This window comes from Saimiri boliviensis, chromosome 15 (genome assembly GCF_048565385.1).
Source record: "Saimiri boliviensis isolate mSaiBol1 chromosome 15, mSaiBol1.pri, whole genome shotgun sequence".
NCBI lineage: Eukaryota > Metazoa > Chordata > Mammalia > Primates > Cebidae > Saimiri > Saimiri boliviensis.
In genome coordinates, this window is record NC_133463.1 from 91,995,622 (window position 1) to 92,015,714 (window position 20,093).

General features: G+C 60.2%; 2 protein-coding genes across 4 annotated transcripts in view; both read right to left on the reverse strand.

Annotated features, from left to right (window-relative positions):
• Positions 1-13,175, reverse strand: part of CPSF1 (cleavage and polyadenylation specific factor 1) — a 17,915-nt gene extending 4,740 nt beyond the window's left edge. For 2 of the 3 annotated variants that reach the window (XM_074387288.1, XM_039464461.2), the window contains exons 1-18: positions 12,871-13,175; positions 4,353-4,380; positions 4,136-4,269; positions 2,965-3,045; positions 2,680-2,831; positions 2,424-2,570; positions 2,079-2,218; positions 1,890-2,000; positions 1,722-1,815; positions 1,530-1,617; positions 1,337-1,459; positions 1,200-1,251; positions 1,025-1,122; positions 877-951; positions 703-783; positions 524-613; positions 260-370; positions 45-186 (exon numbers count right to left, since the gene is read on the reverse strand). In XM_074387288.1, the coding sequence (XP_074243389.1) occupies positions 45-186; positions 260-370; positions 524-613; positions 703-783; positions 877-951; positions 1,025-1,122; positions 1,200-1,251; positions 1,337-1,459; positions 1,530-1,617; positions 1,722-1,815; positions 1,890-2,000; positions 2,079-2,218; positions 2,424-2,570; positions 2,680-2,831; positions 2,965-3,045; positions 4,136-4,269; positions 4,353-4,380; positions 12,871-13,014 (1,891 nt within the window). In that variant the 5' untranslated portion in view covers positions 13,015-13,175. Of the gene's footprint in view, positions 1-44; positions 187-259; positions 371-523; positions 614-702; positions 784-876; positions 952-1,024; positions 1,123-1,199; positions 1,252-1,336; positions 1,460-1,529; positions 1,618-1,721; positions 1,816-1,889; positions 2,001-2,078; positions 2,219-2,423; positions 2,571-2,679; positions 2,832-2,964; positions 3,046-4,135; positions 4,270-4,352; positions 4,381-12,289; positions 12,797-12,870 lie in introns of those variants that run through there. The other variant, XM_074387289.1, reaches the window with a different exon arrangement.
• Positions 13,176-14,806: 1,631 nt separating this feature from the next.
• SLC39A4 (solute carrier family 39 member 4) lies at positions 14,807-19,137 on the reverse strand. The gene is made up of 12 exons (XM_003942045.4): positions 18,860-19,137; positions 18,076-18,339; positions 17,541-17,733; positions 17,288-17,424; positions 17,041-17,212; positions 16,579-16,751; positions 16,271-16,408; positions 16,059-16,190; positions 15,867-15,921; positions 15,609-15,761; positions 15,151-15,338; positions 14,807-15,058 (listed from the first exon to the last, which is right to left on the reverse strand). The coding sequence occupies exons 1-12, from the start codon at positions 19,049-19,051 to the stop codon at positions 14,930-14,932; spliced, it is 1,926 nt and encodes a 641-aa protein (XP_003942094.3). The 5' UTR covers positions 19,052-19,137; the 3' UTR covers positions 14,807-14,929.
• Positions 19,138-20,093: the final 956 nt, after the last annotated feature.

Consider the following 20,093-nt stretch of genomic DNA (forward strand, 5'->3'; position numbering starts at 1 on the left):
GAGCCCCTCCCCAGGGCCCATCCCCCCCATCCCCGCCCGCCCACCTCCTTCCAGCAGGCGGATGCCCAGCGGCGACACTTGGACAATGTAGCGGTCGTCCCCAACGTTCCCGGCAAAGACTGTGGGGCCCTGCGTGGCAAAGCCGCTGGTGTCCAGCTCCATGATCTCCTGCCCCGTCTGCAGGATCTGCAGGTGACAGCGTGAGGAAGGCCCGCTCCCCAGGGGACCCCAGCCCCAGGTCCCAGGCCCTGCCCCTCACCATGGTTGAGTCTTCCCGGCTCAGAATCAGGAATCCGTGTCTGCGGCTGTCATCATCGGCTTCAGGGGTGCTGGGTTCCTGCTCTGTGCCCTCCCCCTTGGGATTCTCCTCCTGTCAGGGCCAAAGGGGAGCAGGCTGGAGGCAACAGTCCAGTGAGGGCAGCATGTAGGGGCACTAACTGGGCCCCCACCACCGTACCCGCGTCCCGTGAGAAGGCAGTGCCGGTCCCATCCCAGGGCCTCCCTGCAGGGGACTTGCACCTACCTCCTCCTTACGCACCGGGGCAATGACCGTCCACATGTCGTAGCAGCCTGGAAGCTCAAAGGTTGTCACCACCTGGGGCCGGATGCTCTTCTAGAATGGCGATGGGGTGGGGGTGTGATGAGGCTGTGAGCCCACCAAGGTCCCACCAGGAGGTGCCCGCCTCCCACCTGCCCACACACCTGCAGCACCGACAGAGCCCCGTTCTTGCCGTGGCCGGAGCAAACCACAATCTCCAGGTCTGGCTCAGGGCTGTTCTGAAACTGCACAGGGACTCGGGGGTAACGATGAGCCTCCCGCCAACACACACACACATCCCAGCCCTTGCCTCCAGCCCTGACCCCAACCCTGGGTACCTCTTCAGAGAGAAAGGCAGGCTCGCCCATGGCGGCATTGGCGCAGGGTCCGATGTTAAGGATGCTGTCACACACCTGCGGACAGCGACGGTCAGGGGGCCGATGGGGGGGCACTGGCTGGGAGCGGGCCCTGCTGCCTCTGTCTCACCTCAAAGGAGTAGGTGGCCAGCTGTGTGCCTGACTGGGCCTCGCTGCCGTAGACTTCGATCTCATCCACCTCGTCTTGTGGCACCGACTTGCCCCCAGCTGCACACAGAAAGCCCGCCTCAGCACAGCCCCGGGTCACCGGCCCCGCTCCTGACGGGCCCTGGCCCGGTCCTCACCTGACCAGCCAGCCGTGGCGTCCACACGCTTCTTCTTTGAGGGAGGCTCTTCCTGTAAGGCAGGAAAGGGCACTGAGCAGCATGCTGCGGCAGCACCCACAGGAGGGGCGGTGGCACCATGGGCCTCGGAGACCCACCTTGTCGCCAGCCTCGCGGACGGCGCTGGCCGGGGGCTCCTGCAGCTTCTCAGTGTACTTGAGAAGGAGGGAGTTGCCCAGGCGAGAACCCAGGAACAGGTACCCAGGCTCCATGGTGACCATCTGAGGGAGCACAGGTGGGTGAGGGCGGGCCTGGGCCCAGACCCAGACCCAACCCCCAGTCCCAACTCACGCTGGTGGTGAGGACGCTGGCGGCCGCCTTGTCAAAGTGGAACGCCCGGACGCTGCGCATGCCATCGGTGATGAGGGTCAGCACGTAGCTGGGGGCAGGGGGAGTTCTGAGTGGGCGGTGTGCACCCTGGGGCAGTGAAGGGGGCCGGGGGACTGGAAAGGGGCAGAGTTCATGGGCAGGGGAGGGGCTCACATCTCGCCGCCCTTGAGGGAGATGACCATCTTGTCGTAGGAGATGAAGGTGGCCTGGGCACAGTCCAGGGTGATCCGCACACCCTCCTGGGTGCCTGTGGGATGGGTGGTCAGGACGACCGGGAAGGCCCAAGCTGTCCCTGGCCTCCCCCAGCCACCCCACACTCACGCAGCGGGAAAGCCGTGGTGCCTGTGGTGAGGCTGTTGAGAGCCACACCGTACGGAGGGACACTCTGGTTCAGGTACAACAGCGAGTTGACGGCAAAGATCACCACCCCACCTGGAGGTGGGCACAGGCTGGTGGGTAGGCTCACTGCCCCCCTCCCCGCACTCCCCTCCGCACCCCCAGGATTCTCACCTATGGGCTTGGGCACGGCCAGAGCCTGGGTGCAGTCAAAGGGCAGGCTGGTGAGGGACCAGATGACAGGGTGCACCTTCTGTGTGATGTTCAGCGAGATGGCCACGATGGAGCACGTGTCCTGCCGCACAGCCACACGCCTAGGGACGCCAGTAGGTCGGAGGCCTTGCCTCCCTGCAAGACCCAGGCCCAGCTCCTCCCTGAGCAAGCCCCGGCCCGGCCCCACCCACATCCTATAATCCTGGCCCCATACCCCATAAACCCCACCCATGTCCCATGAGCCCAGCTCCAAAGCAGAGGCAGCCGGGGCTCCACAGCATACAGGGGCCTCTGTCGGAGGCTCACCCGGGCCAGGTCTGGTTGGGCTCGAACAGGATGAGCAGGGTGGGCTCATAGTAGCCGTGCAGGAACTGCAGGTCGATGATGTTGAGCAGCTTTTCATCCAGGGCCCGCACGTCAATGATGTAGCTGGGCAGGAAGCTGGACCTCTGCCTGGGGGGCCAGGGGCTTTATTTAGCAGGCGATGAGGGGATGAGGGGGGCTCGGGCCCAGGCGCCCCCTCCTCCCCGCGGCACCACGGCCTGCCCCAGCTGGCACTCACCCCTCACCCACGAGCCCCTCGTGCTCCTCGGCCAGGCTCTCCCTGCGGAAGGGCAAGACCACCAGCCGCGTGCCGTAGACCAGCATGGCCGCGCAGCGCCCGTCGGGATCCACCCGCACTCGGGGGGTGTGTACGTTCTGCACGAACCCATCCTGGGGGCGAAGGGGCATCAGCCAGGCCCAGCGTAGGAGACCCCAAGGGAAGCACTTGGGCAACCGGACTCGGCTGCGGGGGGAGGGCAGGCAGCTGGGCTGGGGCCTGGGTGGTGGCGTGAGTGTGGCCTACCCGAAGCTCAGGCTCCTCAAAGTAGTGCAGTGACAGGGTCTTCAGGTCGTGGGTGCCCGGGTCGTACTCCACCACCGACAGCTGGGGTCAGAGGGTACAGCCGTGGCTGTCCGCTGCACGTCCTGACAGTGTCACCCCGGCAACCAAATGGCTGTGCCCAGGCCCACCCCGCCAGTCCCCAGCACCCACTCCCATGCCTTGGCCAGGCAACCCTGTGGGTAACCCCCCATCTGGGCACCGAAGGAGGAGCGCTAAGCAGATCCCCGGCACTTCTTAGTGCCTGAGAATGTCTTAGTTTACAGTATTACTCAGTTATTTCCTTTACATAGAATCACGTCCTAGTTTACAGTCGGAACAATTAGTGCCCGAAGAACCCCTCACTACTCAGTTGTTTCCGTATAAATATCTTATAGTCGGAGGAATGTTTCGAGCAGACACAGTGCAGAACATGATTTAAGGGAAAAAGTTATACCAGGCCAAGAATCTGTGGCCCAAACGGCAGTGCCTCTGCCTGAAAGGGCACTTGTTACACGGCAGGCCGGCCCAGGCGGCAGCGTTCAGTATGTCAAGATATCAGCTGTATGGCAGGCTTAGAGCAAGAGCCACTCCTCCTGAAAAGGAGTTGCGGTACTCTGCGTCCAGTTTTTATGGAAGCTGGCCTCGGGTTGGCAAGCCTTCAAGCATCCGAGGGCTTAAAACCCCTCCGGTGTAGTAATGCCTAGGTGGCTGTGAACCCTGCCAACCCTGCTGCTATGCACTGACTCAGAGCTTCCTCCTGCAGAACTTAGAAGTAGCCTAGATAAGAGATGTCGCACGCTGCACCCCCTTCGCTGCGTACGGCCCGCCTTCTAGCCTAGGTGACCTAATGGGGGTGGACCCACTGCCTGTCGCTCCCGTGAATGTCGTGACCCTATCACTATCCTTAAAGATGACCTCCCTCACTACCCTGCCCCCGAACCTATACTCAATCAATCCAGACGCTCCTGGACGTCCGGGGCCCCACCTGTCTCCACTTAAGTGGCGCTGCACCCCCCAAGCCCAGCTGCACTTTCTTTGTCCTTCTGTGTCTCGTCTCTTATTTCTCGGAGCCGGTGCCTCAGCACAGTGATAGGGGACACCCCAGACCCTAGTAGGGCTGGACCCTACACCCCCTGCCAAGCCGACCACTCACCTTGGCATCCTTGAAGCTCAGGAGCAGGGCATCCCGCTTGGCTCCCGCCAGCTGCACGCTGGCCATGGACATGACGTTGCCGAAGAAGGAGAAGGAGGCGGCGAGTTCGAGCTTCTCCCGGTGGGCCTTCCCCTCTAGGGAGAGGCTCAGGGCTCAGGGCTCAGGGCCCAGTCACGCCTGGCACCCCTACAGCCCATGGCCGCCCCACCACACTCACCTGCGCTCCTGTCATTCTTGGTCAGAGCCTGGAGGGGGAGGAAGAGAGGGCAGTGAGGGGCCACACCTGGTGGCTTACCTCATCCAGGGAATGAGAAAATACCACCAAGGCTGGGAGCTCTGCCCAAACCCTCTCTGCTGTAGGGAGGGAGCAGGCCAGGGGCTTCTGCAGACAGCTGTGCACACCTGCTCACCCCCCCTTACACTCTCACACCCACGGCTGGCCCTGGCACAGGCCTCCCCCAGGGGTCCCCCACCTCATGGCTCCCTAGCAGCCAGGCCTGTGCGGTGAGCACTTGAGGTCAGAGTGTACCCTTTGCACACTGCCAAACCTGCCTGGTTGCACACCCACAGCAGCCCAACGCCACAGGCCCCCAAGTCCAAATGTCACAAAACAGGAAGCCAGAGCCAAGGGGTACCCATAGCTACTTGATACATGTGCCTGCTAGAGAGGAAGCCCTGAGCTATCCTGAGGCCTCAGGCTCCCCCCGGCTGCAGCTCCACCTCTTCCCTTTCTGCTACCTTGCCATGATGATAAGAGACTCTTCTTTGCTACTAAGCAGCTAAACTAACTAGCATTGTTATATGCCCCTTTCTCAAGGCAAGGAAAAGGTGTGGGTTTTTTTTGTTGTTGTGGTTTTTTGAGACAAGTCTCACTCTGTCCCCAGGTTGGAGTACAGTGGCACGATCTCGGCTCACTGCAACCTTTGCCTCCCAGGTTCAAGTGATTCTTCTGCCTCAGCTTCCCTAGAGTAGCTGGGATTACAGGCACACACCATCACATCTGGCTAATTTCTGTATTTTTAGTAGAGATGGGGTTTCACCATATTGGCTGGTCTCCTGACCTCACGTGATTCACCCACCGTAGCCTCTCGAAGTGCTGGAATCACAGGTGTTAACCACTACGCCAGGCCTTTTTTTGTCTTTTTGGGATAGGGACTCACTGTCTCCCAGGCTGGAGTACACAGTCGCAATCACGGCTCACTGCAGCCTCGACCTCTTAGGCTCAGGTGATCCTCCCACCTCAGCCTCCCAAGTAGCTGGGCCTACACATGTGAGTGAGACTTAGGTATTTGTTTATTTATTTTTGAGATGGAGTCTCACTCTGTTGCCCAGGCTGGAGTGCAGTGGTGTGATCTCAGCTCAGTGCAACCTCGGCCTCCTGGGTTCAAGCAATCCTGCGTCAGCCTCCCAAGCAGCTGGGATTACAGGCATGCGCCACCACGGCCAATTTTTTTACATTTAGTAGAGAAGAGGTTTTGCCACGTTGGCCAGGCGGGTCTCCAAACCCTGACCTGAGGTGATCCGCCCACCTCGGCTTCCCAAGGTGCTAGGATTACAGGCATGAGCCATCACGCCCAGCTCAAACTTCCTTAAATAAAGGGTATCTACAAAAAGTCTACAGCAATGTGGCACTGGGAGTGGAATGTTGAAAGTTTTCTCTCTTCGTCAGGACCATCCAAGGAGGCCTGATCCCTCCCTGACAAGTATAAGGTCAATGTGCAGATATCAACTGCACTTCCGTATACATGCAAGAAGGGTAACCACTCGGAAGAATTTTAAGAAAAACGTAGGCCGGGCATGGTGGCTCATGCCTATAATCCCGGCACTTTGGGAGGCTGAGGCGGGAGGGATCACCTGAGGTCAGGAGTTTGAGACCAGCCTGACCAACACGGAGAAACCCGTCTCTACTAAAAATACAAAAATGAGCTGGGCATGGTGGTGTGCACCTGTGGGGGGCTAAGGCAGGAGAATTGCTTGAACCTGGGAGGCGGAGGCTGCAGTGAGTCAAGATCACGCCACTACATTCCAACTTGGGCAACAGCAGCAACACGCCATCTTTAAAAAAAAAAAAGAAAAGAAAAATGTGCACACAGTCAAATGGTCTAATGTCTAATTGGCATCTTGGGAGAAAGGGGACAGAATCAGTAGCTAAAGAAATAGTGACCAAGGCCGGGCGCCATGCATGGCTCACATCTGTAATCCCAGCCCTTTGGGAGGCCAAATTAGCTGGGCGTGGTGGTGGACGCCTATGATCCCAGCTACTCTGGAGGCTGAGGCATGAGAATGGCTTGAACTTGTGTGTCGGACGCTGAGTGAGCTGAGATCACTCCACTGCACTCCAACCTGGGCAAAAGAGCAAGACTCTGTCTCAAAAAAAAAAGTAAGTTTGAATAAAAGGATTTTTACAGGGTTTCAAAATAAGTCTGTACAATAAACTTTTTAGTTACAAAAGGAAAAAATAACCTTACAGTGGGGGAATCCAGCCCAACACTACCCAACTACACACTAAAGCACCAGCACCCGGTCATGAGGCAAAGGCCTCCAGCTGCCTCCTGAAAGCTGATGGAGATGCTGTGTGCCTCTGCTGTGGTGTTCCAGCCAAAAAATACAAACTTCTCATCTAAAAACCTGGGAATATCTTGGCCAGGCAAGGTGGCTAACGCCTGTAATCCCAGCACTTTGGGAGGCTGAGGTGGGCAGATCACTGAGGTCAGGAGTTCAAGACCAGCCTGACCAATGTGGTGAAACTTTATCTCTACTAAAAATACAAAAAATTAGCTGGGCGTGGTGGTGCACACCTGTAATCCTAGCTGGGGCAGGAGAATGGCTTGAACCCCGGAGATGGAGGTTGAAGTGAGAAGAGATCATGCCATCACACTCCAACCTGGGCAAAAGAGTGAGACCCCATCTCAAAAAATAAAATAAAAAATAAACACCTGGCCGGGTGGCTCACACCTATAATCCCAGCACTTTGGGAGACTGAGGCGAGTGGATCACTTGAGGTCAGGAGTTCGAGACCAGCCTGACCAACATGGAAAAAGCCTGTCTCTACTAAAAACACAAAATTAGCTGGGCATGGTGCAGGCATCTGTAATCCCAGCTACTCAGGAGGCTGAGGCAGGAGAATCGCTTGAACCCAGTAGGTGGAAGTTATGGTGAGCAGAGATGGTGCCATTGCACTCCAGCCAAGGCAACAAGAGCCAAACTCTTGTCTAAAAAAAATAAATACATAAAAGGCTGGGTGTGGTGGCTCACGCCTGTAATCCCAGCACTTTGGGAGGCCAAGGTGGGCAGATCACCTGAGGTCAGGAGTTCAAGACCAGCCTGGCCAACATGGTGAAACCCCGTCTCTACTAAATTACAAAAACTAGCTGGGCATGATGGCGGGCACCTGCAATCTCAGCTACTCAGGGGGCTGAGACAGGAGAATTGCTTGAACCTGGGAGACAGTGGTTGCAGTGAGCTGAGATCGCATCACCGCACTCCAGCCTGGGCGGCTGAGTGAGACGCCATCTGAAATAAATAAATAAAAGAACATTTAAAAAAATTAAACATCTGGAAATATCTGAAAAGTCTCAACCTACCAGTAAGACTCACCCTACTGACACCCTACCAGTGACCACTCTGTAGCCTTCAAACAAGGGAGTGTCATTAAAGACAAAAACTGAGCACCTATTTTAGGTTAAACGGCTGCGACATCGATGCCATGCTCAGCCAAGGATGTCGTTGGGACAATGGCCAGCTCTGACTAAGGCCTGGAGTCGCACTGGTGTTGACATCCTGATTTAGAATACTGCTCTGTGGTTCCAGAAGACATTGTCCTCACTGTCAGAAAGCACAAAATCCATCTAGGACCTAAGGGGCATCCTGTCTGCAATTTACTCTCCAGGTTCAGAAAAAAAAAAAGGGAAAGGAAGCAGGAATGGCAGAACGTCCACACCTGGGACGCTGGGTGGAGGGACACAGGAAATCTGTGCACTCGTCTTGCTTCTAACAATGCAGCGTGGCTGAGCGCACGGCTCACAGCTGTAATCCCAGCACTTTGGGAGGCTGGGGTGGGCGTAAGGTCGGGAATTCTAGACCAGCCTGACCAACATGGTGAAACTCCATCTCTACTAAAAATACAAAAATTAGGCCGGGCGCGGTGGCTCAAGCTTGTAATCCCAGCACTTTGGGAGGCCGAGGCGGGTGGATCACGAGGTCGAGAGATCGAGACCATCCTGGTCAACATGGTGAAACCCCGTCTCTACTAAAAATACAAAAAAATTAGCTGGGCGTGGTGGCGCGTGCCTGTAATCCCAGCTACTCAGGAGGCTGAGGCAGGAGAATTGCCTGAACCCAGGAGGCGGAGGTTGTGGTGAGCCGAGATCGCGCCATTGCACTCCAGCCTGGGAAACAAGAGCGAAACTCCGTCTCAAAAAAAAAAAAAAAAAAAAAAAAAAAATACAAAAATTAGTCGGTGTGGTGACATGTGCCTGTAATCCCAGCTACTCAGGAGGCTGAGGCGGCAGCATCGCTTGAACCCAGGAGGCAGAGGCTGCAGTGAGCCAAGACTGTGCACTCCAGCCTCGGCAACAAGAGCAAAACTGTCTCAAAAACAAAACAAAACAAAACAAAAAAGTGGGGGGGGGACTTACATTAATTTCAACAAAGTCCTGTGAATTTTCTTCCTCGTAAAGGGGCTTCGTATGCTGCCCAAGACCACACGTTCACCCACTTCCCCTCCCTCTCTCTGCAAAGCAGCAGCCCCTTGAAACCCCGAGGGGCACCTGGCCTTGCTTCTTGCCTCCCTGAGACTGAGGTGCCAGCAGACACTCCCACCCTCCTCACTGCTCCCATGTTCTGTGCCTTCCTTTCTGTGGCCGTGGGTGAGCAGGTCATACTCAGGCCAAGCCGAGGCTGCACTAGAGTCTCTGGGACAGGTTCCCCACAGCTGCACGAGGCCGGGCGCAGTGGCTCACGTCTGTAATCCGAGAGCTTTCGGAAGCCGAGGCATGTGAATCACCTGAGGTCAGGACTAGCCTGGGCAACACGGTGAAATCCTGTCTCTACTAAAAATTAGCCGGGCATGATGGTGTGCGCCTGTAGTCCCAGCTACTCGGGAGGCTGAGGCAGGAGAATCCCCTGAACCTGGGAGGCAGAGGTTGCAGTGAGCTGAGATCGTGCCACTACACCCCAGCCTCATCAACAGAGTGAGATTCCGTCTCAAAAAACAAAAAAAAACAGCTGCACGAAAGACGGCTGTCTCCCTCCCTCTCCAGGTGAATCTGGGCTGGAGGCTGCCTGAGGACAGGCTGTGGTGGCAGGGATGGTGCCCTCCTGGTCTAGCCCTTCGAGTGGCTGGCAACTTCTGCCTTATCCTCCTGGGGCTCTGAGCTCCTATAAGAAACTCTACTATACCGACACAGCCAAGCTGCCCGGAAAACCAAGCTAGCCATGTTGGGGGACTGGGCAGAGTGGAGGGATGGGGTGGGGGTGGGGGAAGACGCATCTAGCCTGTCCCTCGCTCTTGAAGTCATTCCAGTCAAGGCTCAGCCGAGCCCTGCTGGAGCAGAGCCAAGGGCTCCCCACACTTTAATGAATCCTGAAAACCTGACCCCCAGGTGTGTGTGATGATGATGAGAGACCTTGTTTCTATGTTCCAAGGCAGTTTGTTACAGAGCAACAACTAGACTGACCCCAGGAGGAGGGCTTGAGCCCAGGAGTTTGAGGCCAGGCTGGGCAACATAGCAAGACCCCATTTCTTAAAAACAAAAAACAGAACAAAATAAGAAAACCTCTTTTCCTGCCACTTATGGTTCCATTTCTTGCTTCAATGTGCACAAATCACTTCTAGAGTTGCCTGTGTTCAGTGTTACTGACTCTGTTCCTCTGCTGGGCTCTTATCCCTGCTCCAGTCAGACCAGACCCCCTCCTGCCACCAGACTGCTGTCAGCATCACCAGGCATCACCTGAGGCTCAGCAGCATGGGGACCAGCATTGAGTCCCTCCCAGCCACCTTCCCTGGGCCTCCAGGGCACTGTCCAGCTTCCCCCTGCCCTCCGGGCATGCCACCTCCAGCTCTTTCATGGACTCTCATATCCCCAATCTCTCAATGTTGGGGTACCCCAAGACCCTGTCCTTGGCTATATTCTGGGCGATCTCAACCAGTTTCCACGGGCAGACACCACCCACAAGCTGAAGACTCCAACTTTACCTCCACATCAGACCTGTCCTCAACTCCAGGCTCCTGCACACCCCTCCTGCTCTGCACTGCTGCCTGATGTGGAATGAGCACCTCAGCCAACCGACAGTGGCCCCCTGCAGTGAATGCTGGGAGGTGTTGCACCCTCTGCAACCCCTACCAGGGTTGGTAGATAGGACCAGTAGAATGTGACAGAAATTTAACAGTGTGTTACTACCTTTTTTTTTTTTTTTTTTTTTTTGAGACGGAGTTTCACTCTTCTGCCCAGGCTAGAGTGAAGTGGCATGATCTCGGCTCACTGCAGCCTCCGCCCCACCGAGTTCAAGTGATTCTCCTGCCTCAGCCTCCCAAGTAGCTGGAATTACAGACATCTGCCACCAAGCCCAGCTAATTTTTGTATTTGTAGTAGAGACAGGGTTTTGCCATGTTGGCCAAGCTGGTCTCAAACTCCTGACCTGAAGTGAACCACCCACCTTGGCCTCCCAAAGTAGTAAGATTATAGGCATGAGTCACCGTGCCTGGCCCCTTTTTTTTTCTTTTTTGGAGATGGGGTCTCACTCTGTTGTCCAGGCTAAACTGTAGTGGTGCAATCACAGCTCACTGCAGCCTTGACCTCCTGGGCTTGAGCGATCCTCCCACCCCAGCCTCCCGTGTAGCTAGGACTACCCACAGGCCACTATGCCCAGCTAATTTTTATATTTTATATTTGGACCAGGCACATTGGTGCACTCCTGTAATCCTAGCAACTTTGGAAGGCCAAGATGAGTAGACTGCTTCAGCTCGAGTTTGAGACCAGCCTGGCCAGTGTGGCAAAACCCCATCTCTACTAAAAATAAAAATAAAAATAGGGCCGGCCGCGGTGGCTCAAGCCTGTAATCCCAGCACTTTGGGAGGCCGAGGCGGGTGGATCACGAGGTCAAGAGATCGAGACCATCCTGGTCAACATGGTGAAACCCCGTCTCTACTAAAAATACAAAACATTAGCTGGGCATGGTGGTGCGTGCCTGTAATCCCAGCTACTCAGGAGGCTGAGGCAGGAAAATTGCCTGAACCCAGGAGGCGGAGGTTGCGGTGAGCCGAGATCGCGCCATTGCACTCCAGCCTGGGTAACAAGAGCGAAATTCCGTCTCAAAAATAAATAAATAAATAAATAAATAATTAGCCAGGCATGATGTCACACACCTGTAATCCCAGCTACTGGGTGGAGGGTGTAGGGGGCTGAGGCACAAGAAATGCCTGAACCCATGAGGTGGAGGTTAAAGTGAGCCTGAGATTGCATTCCAGCCTGAGTGACAGAGCAAGACACTGCCTCACCAGAAAAAAAAAAAAAAAAAAATTATTTGTAGATATGGGGTCTTGCTATGTTGCCCAGGCTAGTCCTAACTCCTGGCCTCAAACAATCATCCCAACTCAGCCTCCCAAAGGGTGGGACTATAGGTGTTAGCCAATGCAGCCTGCCTGTCACTCTGAGCTTAGGCTGCAGAGCATACCGTGGCTTCAGTCTTGATGGGTCTTGGGTGGGTCTCTGTCATTGTAAGGGAGGCTGCCATGTTGTGAGCTGCCCCAGGAAGGGGCTCATGTGGTGAGAAACTGCGGCCTCCTGCCAACAGTGTGTTCAGAGCAGACACTCGAGCCCTCGTCAAGCCTTCAAAGAACAGGAGCCCTGACCAGCAAACTCGTGTACATGCTGGGGTAGGTGCCTAGGAGGGCTGGCCTTTGGCCTGCGCCTCTGACCCATCTACCTGCTGGGTCAGCCCCTACTCCAACTCTCTTGTGGCTCCTTCTTGCTTTGTGGAGAATCGTCCTGATCATGGCCTACCACCCTCTATCCCCACCACCACATCCACACTACACCACGGTCACACTGTGCATGGCCTCTCCACCCTCGACTGCTTGGGGCCCGGGCACAAGCTGTTTCTTCTGCCCGGAACACCCTCTTCTCACCATCCCTGGGCCTGGGTAAGACTTACGCCTCCTTCAATAACTTTGTAGAAACTGCGTCTTCCAAGTAGCCTTCCTGGGCCAGCTTTCAACCCTCTGGCAACCAAAACGCCCCTGTACTTCCCAAACCGCGAGGAGTCTGCTCACTTCACTGAGACTCCTGTCAACAGCCTGTCCCCACCCTAGACCCGGCCTTGTTCCTTGTGCTAGGAATGTCGTTCCCCCGACAAGCTCCCGCTCCGCCTCCGACAGGTTCTTCCGATCATACGACAGGAAATACGCGGCTCCCTGGCGCACTCCTCCATCCCCGCAGCAGCACTCGCGGCCGCGGCAGGTGTCCCCTCCCCCGAGTGCCTGCGGGTGTGGTTCACACGGTATCTCTTGTCCCCAGCACGTCGTGGGCGTTCGTTCTTTCGAACGACTTGCTGAAAAAACCGAAAGCGCAAGCGGGGCGGCGAGAAGGGCGGCCGAGCAGGGCGGCGGCCACGGGAAAGGCCCCGAGCACGGGGGCTCCGGGGCGGCGCCGGCTCCTCGGGACACGGAGCCCCGAGCACACACCACCGAGCGTGTCTGGGGCTCGGCGCCGCCGGCTGCCCCCGGCGCGGCCTACCTCGGCGTCGCGGTTGAGGCGGTACACGTAGAGCTGCGAGGTCCCGGCCACCACGAGGTTGCGCTCGCTGTTGTTGAAGAAGTTGCAGTACATGGAGAACTCCAGGCCGGTGGGCGGGTGCGCCTGCTTGTACACCGCGTACATGGCGCCGAGCCCGGCCGCGCGGGGCCGGCAGAGGACGGGTGAGCGGGGTCGCGCGCGCAGGGCCGCCCGCCCGGCTTCCCACCCGCGGCTCGGCGCCGACTCGAGGGGGACCCGCACGGCGGCGAACTGGGCCCGGCCGGGCCCGGAAGCTCGGCGCGGAGGTTCCGGGCTTCTGCGCCTGCGCGGCGCCGCCGCGCGGGCGTGGCTGCCGGGGCGACAGCGGCCCCTGGCGGCCGGGGGTGCGGGGCGGTCTCGCGGCTCGGCTCCGGGCTCGGCGTCCGGAGCCCAAACCCCGAGGGCGCGCAGTGCCGGGGCCTCCGCGGCGGGCGGAGCAGCGCGGGTGGGAAGCCGCAGGGGCGCGGCTGCGGCCGGGGTGGTTCCCCGCCCGCCCCAGGACGGCTGCAGAGCGAGCGACTCCGCTCCTAGCCCCGGGGTGCGGAAGAGGGGTGCGGCGCCTCGCTAGCGTCGGGCCCCGGGACAGCTGCCTAGGGAGGCCGCACGCCCCCTCCGCCCAGGGTCCCCGCGCTGAGCGACCCCCGCCGCCAACACTCCCGCGGGCAACGCAGCTCCCCGCGCGCCCGCGAGTCCAGCGCTGTACGCCCGCCTTGCTCACCGCGGCCTCCCGGGGGCGAGCCCAGTGCCAGCTTCCGGGTCCTTGGATCCAGGACCAGGCACGGACCTAGGACTTAGAAACGGAATCATGAGGCCGGGCGCGGTGGCTCACGCCTGTCATCCCAGCGCTTTGGGAGGCCGAGGCGGGCGGGTCCCGAGCTCAAGAGACCTAGACCATCCTGGTAAACACGGTGAAACCCCGTCTCTACTAAAAACACAAAAAAATTAGCCGGACTCGGTGGCTCACGCCTGTCATCCCAGCGCTTTGGGAGGCCAAGACGGGCAGATCACAAGGTCAGGAGTTCAGACCAGCCTGGCCAACATGGTTGAAAACCCATCTCTACTAAAAATACAAAAATTAGCTGGCCATGGTGCCAGGTGCCAGTAATGCCAGCTACTCAGGAGGCTGAGGCAGGAGAACTGCTCGAACGCGGGAGGCCGAGGTTGCGGTGAGCCGAGATGGCGCCACTGCACTCCAGCCTGGGCAACAGCATGGCTCTGTCTCAAAAAATAAAAGAAAAAGAAAGAAGGTCATGTGAAGACAGAGGCAGAGACTGGAGTCATGCTGTTCACAAACCAAGGAACACCCAGGGCCACCAGCAGCCAGGAAAGGCTCATGGAACAGACTGTTTCCTAGAGGCTTCAAAGGGACTGTGGCTCACCTGACACTTTGATTTCTTTTAGCCTCCAGAACGGTGAAAATAAGTTTCTGGTTTAAGGCACTCAGTTTATGGTAGGCTGTGTTATGGGAGCCCTAGGAGGCCAGTACAAGGGGACTCAGGATTAACGCCTCTGCTGCAGACAGGAGGGCAGAGTCAGAAGAGGTCAGGGTCCCCGGCGCCATGGGCTGCCACATACTCTGGTCTGATGATCTCCAGGCTTGCTTTCCTTGACAAGAGAAATAAGCCCTCAGCTGCGTACGCAGTGGGTAAGCAAGTTTGATTACTGTTTGGGGACAGAGTCCCACCGGCTGCCCACACACCCTGGCGAACTGGCCTGACCCCACTCAAGTAGGGTCTCCACATCAAAAAAGAGGTGCCCGAGGCTGGCTGCCTGGGGGGCCCTGAGTGCAGCTCTCCCGGCTTCTTTTCGAGGCACCCTGGTGGGAAGAAGGCACTGCCATAATGGTCCTTTCTCAGCTGAGGACCTCTCCCACCCAGCAAGGAGTGCACAGCCAGGCTCCAAGGATGAGAGTGTCTTTATTGAAGTTGGGACTGGGGCCTCTATAGGGGCCCTGGCTTCTGGGCTGTAGGTTTGTGGGGTGTGGGGTCTTGAGTCAAAGGCCAGGGACTAGGGCAGGGTATCAGAGGGTGATGTCATCTTCGTACAGAGACAGCAACAGCAGGACGGTCCAGCCGCCCAGCAGGCCCACGTTGTGCAGCAGGAAGAGGAGCCAAGGCCGCGGGTCCCGCACTTTCAACATGGCCGGGAGCTGAGGAGCAGGTGGGCACCGGGTCAGCGCCCCTGCTCAGCTCCCTTGCTCAGCGCCCTGCCCAGAGCAGCCCCTCCCCTCACCATCCTGACCATGTCACAGAGCGCCACGTAGAGGAACAGGCCGGTGGCCACCGCCAGGATCCAGGCCTCACTCTCCTCGCCGACTCCGACCGCGAGTGCCACGTAGAGACCGGCGAAGGCCGTGAGCGCGGAGGCCAGGTTCAGCAGCAGCGCTTGGCGCACGGACAGCCCCACGTGCAGCAAGGCCGCGAAGTCCCCTGGGGGCGGGTCCACGGCAACAGCTCCGCCCACCCATCTACGTGCCCCGCCCCCTCCGTTCGGGACCCGCCCCTTACCACCAGGCCCCGCCCACCTCCGTTTGGGCCCGCCCCTTACCAACAAGCCCCGCCCCTTACCAACAAGCCCCCGCCCGCCTCCCTTCGGGGCCCGCCCCTTACCAACAAGCCCCGCCCGCCCCTTCCACCAAGCCCCGCCCACCCGTTCCTCGTCTCCCCGCCCTGCCCTGTCCGGCCCCGCCCGCCGCTCACCCAGCTCGTGTGGCAGCTCGTGGCAGAACACGGCCAGCGACGTGGCCAGCCCGGTCTTCCAGGAGGACGCGAAGGCGGCGCCCACGGCCAGCCCGTCGGCGAAGTTGTGCACGGCGTCGCCCAGCGTGATCACATAGGGCAGCAGCCTCAACTCTGCGGGCGCAGCGGCCGTGGGTTCGCGTGGCCTGTCCCCTACCGCCCGCGCTCCGCACAAACCCCAGATCCCCCGGCCCTTCCGGGGTCGCCCCCTGGGCTCACCTGGGCTCCGTCTCCGGGGCTCCGTGTTCAGCAGCTCCGGGCTCTCCTCCGCCACCTGGGAGGAGCATGAGTGAGTCCCACCCGGAGGCGAGGCAGAGGAGGGAGGCGGCGGGGTGGGGCTGGGAGTGTGGGCGTGGGACGGGGTCGGTGGGAGGGGCTCCGCGTGGAGCGGGGCATCGGGCGCCCACTCACCAGGTCTGCGCGAGAGCCCTCGTGAGGTGGCTTGGGCTGCCGGAGCTCGCTGGGTGCCAGCTGCAGGGAAATGCCGTGGCTGTGGCCACCGTGGTTGTGGCTGCTGTGGCTGCAGGGCCTGTTCTCCATGTCCTGTGAGGGTACCTGCTCAGTGTCCACCCGGCCCCCAGCACACCCACCCCCAACCCAGGTACCTTCCCAAGAAGACTGACCTCTGCGTCCCTGGGCAGCAGGAGGTTGAAGAGGTTCTCAAACAGGAAGAAGGCATAGAGCCCGGCCAGCATGGCCAGAAGGTGCCAGGTGGGCTGTGGGCTGAGGCCCTCTTCACTGTGTGTGTGCAGCCCCAGCACCTGGGGAGCAGGGGTGCTGGACTAGGGGGGTCTCAGGGCACCTCCTCCCCAGACCCGGGGAGAGAGGTTGGGGTTCTGTGGTGGGGTGGGTAAGGGCCCTGGGAGGGCATGGCCTGGGAGTCCGAGGTGGGGAAGGAAAGGGGGCGGTCGGGGGGCTTGTGGGGGCAGACCTTGGGCATCAGATGCAGGAGAGCATCCCCGGTGAGTGCACCCACCGCCAGGCTCAGGAAGGTCTGCAGGACATAGTGGGTGACCCCCCTGCAGCCAGTGCAGGTCAGCAGCAGGAGGCCAAAAACAGCGCAGAGGCAGATGAGCAGTGTGGCTAGGGAGCCGTACAGATATCCTGGGGGCGGATGAGGCCAGTGAGAGCTTTTCTTCTAGACTCAACCCCTGCTTCTGGGGTGTTGCCCACCAGGGCTGCAGGTGCTCAGTGTGTGCCAGGCCTTCACTCAGGCTGACCCTCCTGCTTCAGAGCACCACTCCCCTCCCGGAGAGCCCCCTTTCCCTGTGTCTGCAGTTTTACCTCCAGCCCCTGCTTGCTCTCTCCATCCCTCATTCTCTGCAGCCACTTCTTCCTCCCTCCATGGGTCTCACCTCTGAGCTGCCAGCACAGTACCGGGGCGGGCACTCACTCTCTGCCTGGCTGAGCTGGTCCTGGATGGGGGGCCCGTGCTGGGAGGTGCAGGCCCCACTCAGCTGCTGTTGGAGCAGAGCAGGGCTCAGTTGGGCCCAGGCCTCCGGGGTCACCCCTGCCTCCTCCGACAGTCCATACACAGCCATCACGTCCCTGGCGCTCAGGCATACCTGGGATTGGCAGGACAGGTCAGGGGCCTGAGCAGACCCCAGTGGGGCCCCATCTCACCCCAGGGCACAGCTCACCGTGTCCCACACACTGGAGCTGCCGTTGGATGTAGAGCGGGGCACAGGGTCCTGGCCGCTGGCCCTCCTGTGCTGACGACTGTGGTCGCCATGGGCCTCCCTGCCCACCCCCAGGCGCCGCATCAAGGCCGACAGCTCTGGCAGGGAGAACGGTCGGCACCGTGAGTCTGTGTGGGCTCCAGCCCTGCCGCCCAGGGACACAGAGGCTGGGGACTCAGGGGCGCCCCCATCCGCAGCCCAGCCCAGGCCTCACCGGCCAGCATGATAGGGGCCTCACTGCCATGTTGCTGGAACACAAAGTCCACAAAGTACTGAGGGCTGGGCAAGGCGCGGAAGCAAGACCCGCTCCTGACGTGGTCCAGCAGGGCAGCCAGGACGCCCCCAGCACTGCCTGGAACCCCCGCCTCCGTGGCCTCCTCCAGCAGCTGCGGGATATCTACACAGGCCTGAGGAAGAGGGGCCTGGGCCTCAGCCTTCAGTGTGACCTTGCATCCGGCTCTGCCACCCACCCGCTGGATGCATCTCCCACCAAGGCAGGATGTGCCCCACCAGCCCAGCCCTCCTTGCTAGGACCAGCTGCTCCGGGCTCCCACTCAGCCCTCTGGTACCCTCCTCATGAGACCCCCACCTGATCAGAAGTGAGCCCCACATTGCGAATCCCCAGCCCGAGGCCGACCCCCACGAGTCTCTCCAGGCCCCCAGGCTCCCTAAAGGCTCTGCAGGCCCGGCCCCTTGGGCTGTGGGGCCCTCCTCACCCATTCCCCTAGTCTGCCTGGTCTCTCTCTCACCGTCTTGAGGGCGGGGCCAGCAGCCCGGGCCTGCACCTTCTGCAGCAGCCTGCTCAGGCCCAGGATCAGGTCCTCAGGGCTTTCGAGTTGGGCCAGGAGGTCATCCGCATGAGAGGCCCAGCCGCCAGCCCGAGCGTCCTCACATGTGCCCTCGGGGTTGCTGAGGTACAGGGCGGCAGCCGCACTGAGGCGGGCGATATACCCAGTCTCCAGGACTGGACCCGGGGGCTCGCCCAGGCCCAGGGCATCCTCCACAGACAGGCACTGTGGGCAGAGATGGGTGGGCGGGGCGCTGGGCCACCAGGAAGAGGAGAGGCCAGCCCAGCCAAGGGGCTTCATGGCAGGCCCCTTCCCACTCCTCTCCCTCTCACGTCCAACAGCATCCATCACCCTCTCTCAGCCCCTTATGCCCTTCCACCTCCCCAGGCCCCTGTTCTGTTTCCCCAACTACAGGGGTGCATGCAGAGGGGTCCCCAACAGTGGTCCCCCATTCCCGGGGGACTCCCCTGGAGCCACTGCCAATTTGATGGCTGGGGCCAGCAGGGGGAGGTGGCCCCAGGGTCCTGGGGAAAAGAGGGGCCGTGTGTCCCTGGAGAGGCAGGCCCATCTGCCCCCGCTGAGCAGAAGGGTGGGCTCTCGCCTGCAGGCAGGGCAGGGCGCCCAGCTACTACTGCCAGCCTCCGCCGCCTCCTGGAGTTTGCCCAGGGCCCTCTGCTGCTGGCCAGCAGGGCGGAGCAGGCGGCAGGAGGCCAGGGCTGGGGGACCCGTCGGGTGGGGCTGTTACCTTTCCACACGGCCCGTTGGCGCAGTGCACACGGTCCGCCAGCGTATTTAACAGGCCGCCCAGTGCCTCTTGATCCAGAGCGCCCCGGCCAGAGGTAAGCAGGCTCAGCAGACCAGCAGACGGGGACGCCGTCGCTGTCACCACCAGCACAGACAGCAGTAGCCCCAGCTCCAGCGGGACCAGGGCCGCCATACTCAGCTCCCAGCGTGCTCAGTGGGTGTTGCTGAGGCGCAGTGCTTCTGGGCTGGCTGAGGGCGGCTTTGCTGGGGCTGCCTGGGGCCAGACTGGGGCTGGGCTAGGACCCGCCCGGCCCCACATGAGGACCTCTCCCAGGTATTCCTGCAGAGCTCTGTGATTGGCTGCTGGAGTTGCCTGGGTTAACCATTCCAGCGGCAGATCCTCCCCGACAGCCTGGAGCCACTGCCTGTGGGGGGCAAGGGCTGGGCCCCTTCCCCTGGACAGACAGCCTGGGTATCTGCTCCTCTGCCAGCAGCCCCCTAAGCTGTGGGGCAGGGCCAGGGTGTCCCCTTCTGGCTCTCCATCTGGGGGCTGCTTCCAAGCTGGGGGACGCAGGGCAGAGGTTCACAGATGCTCTCAGAGCCCCCAGGCCCAGGCCTCGGCCCCCTCCTGACAGCCCTCAGCAGAGGCTGCCCAGACGCCCTTGGTGGCCCCAGTTGGGGGTGAGGACATGGGCCTCTTTCCTCCTGGGTTATGGGCTATGGTCCCTGTTGGGGACTGCAGTGGGGTTGAAGGAACTGAAAAGGTGCCTGCTGCGTCACGCCCCTCTAGGCTGGGGACAGCCCCAAGGAGCTGCAGCGCAGACACACAGGAGACGGACCTGGGTCCTGGCAGCCACCTGGCCAGGCTTGTGTCAGGACAAGGTTGGGGCAAGACCCCAGCTCTAGGCCTGGGGGCAGGGAGGCTGTGGCTCCCAGCCCTCCCCTCCCTGCGGACTCCCTCTCTGGCCTTTGAGCCCAGAAGCCTTATCTCTACTGTGGTGGTGGAGGCAGGAAGTCTGGGGAAAGGGGCAGCAGATCTCAAGGCGGCTTTGCCTTCTGAAGTGGGAACGTGGATGCCGCCTCCTGCCCAGCCCAGCCGCCTGACCCTGAGCGTTGTGGGTGGGGCTGGGGTGGGGAGCTGTGCTCCTGAGGCCCAAGGACTCTGTCCTGCCATGCACAGGGCAGGGCGCAGCAGGGCAGGGCGGGCATTGGGCCCAGTGTCCTGGGGTCCGACC

Coding starts and splice junctions, on each gene's coding strand:
- SLC39A4 (XM_003942045.4), bottom strand. CDS start 19,051: ATGGCGGCCCTGGTCCCGCTGGAGCTGGGGCTACTGCTGTCTGTGCTG. Junction 16,191..16,270: donor TGCTGCCCAGGGACGCAGAG/GTCAGTCTTCTT, acceptor GTACCCTCACAG/GACATGGAGAACAGGCCCTG. Junction 15,059..15,150: donor ACGTGGCGCTCTGTGACATG/GTCAGGATGGTG, acceptor CCTGCTCCTCAG/CTCCCGGCCATGTTGAAAGT.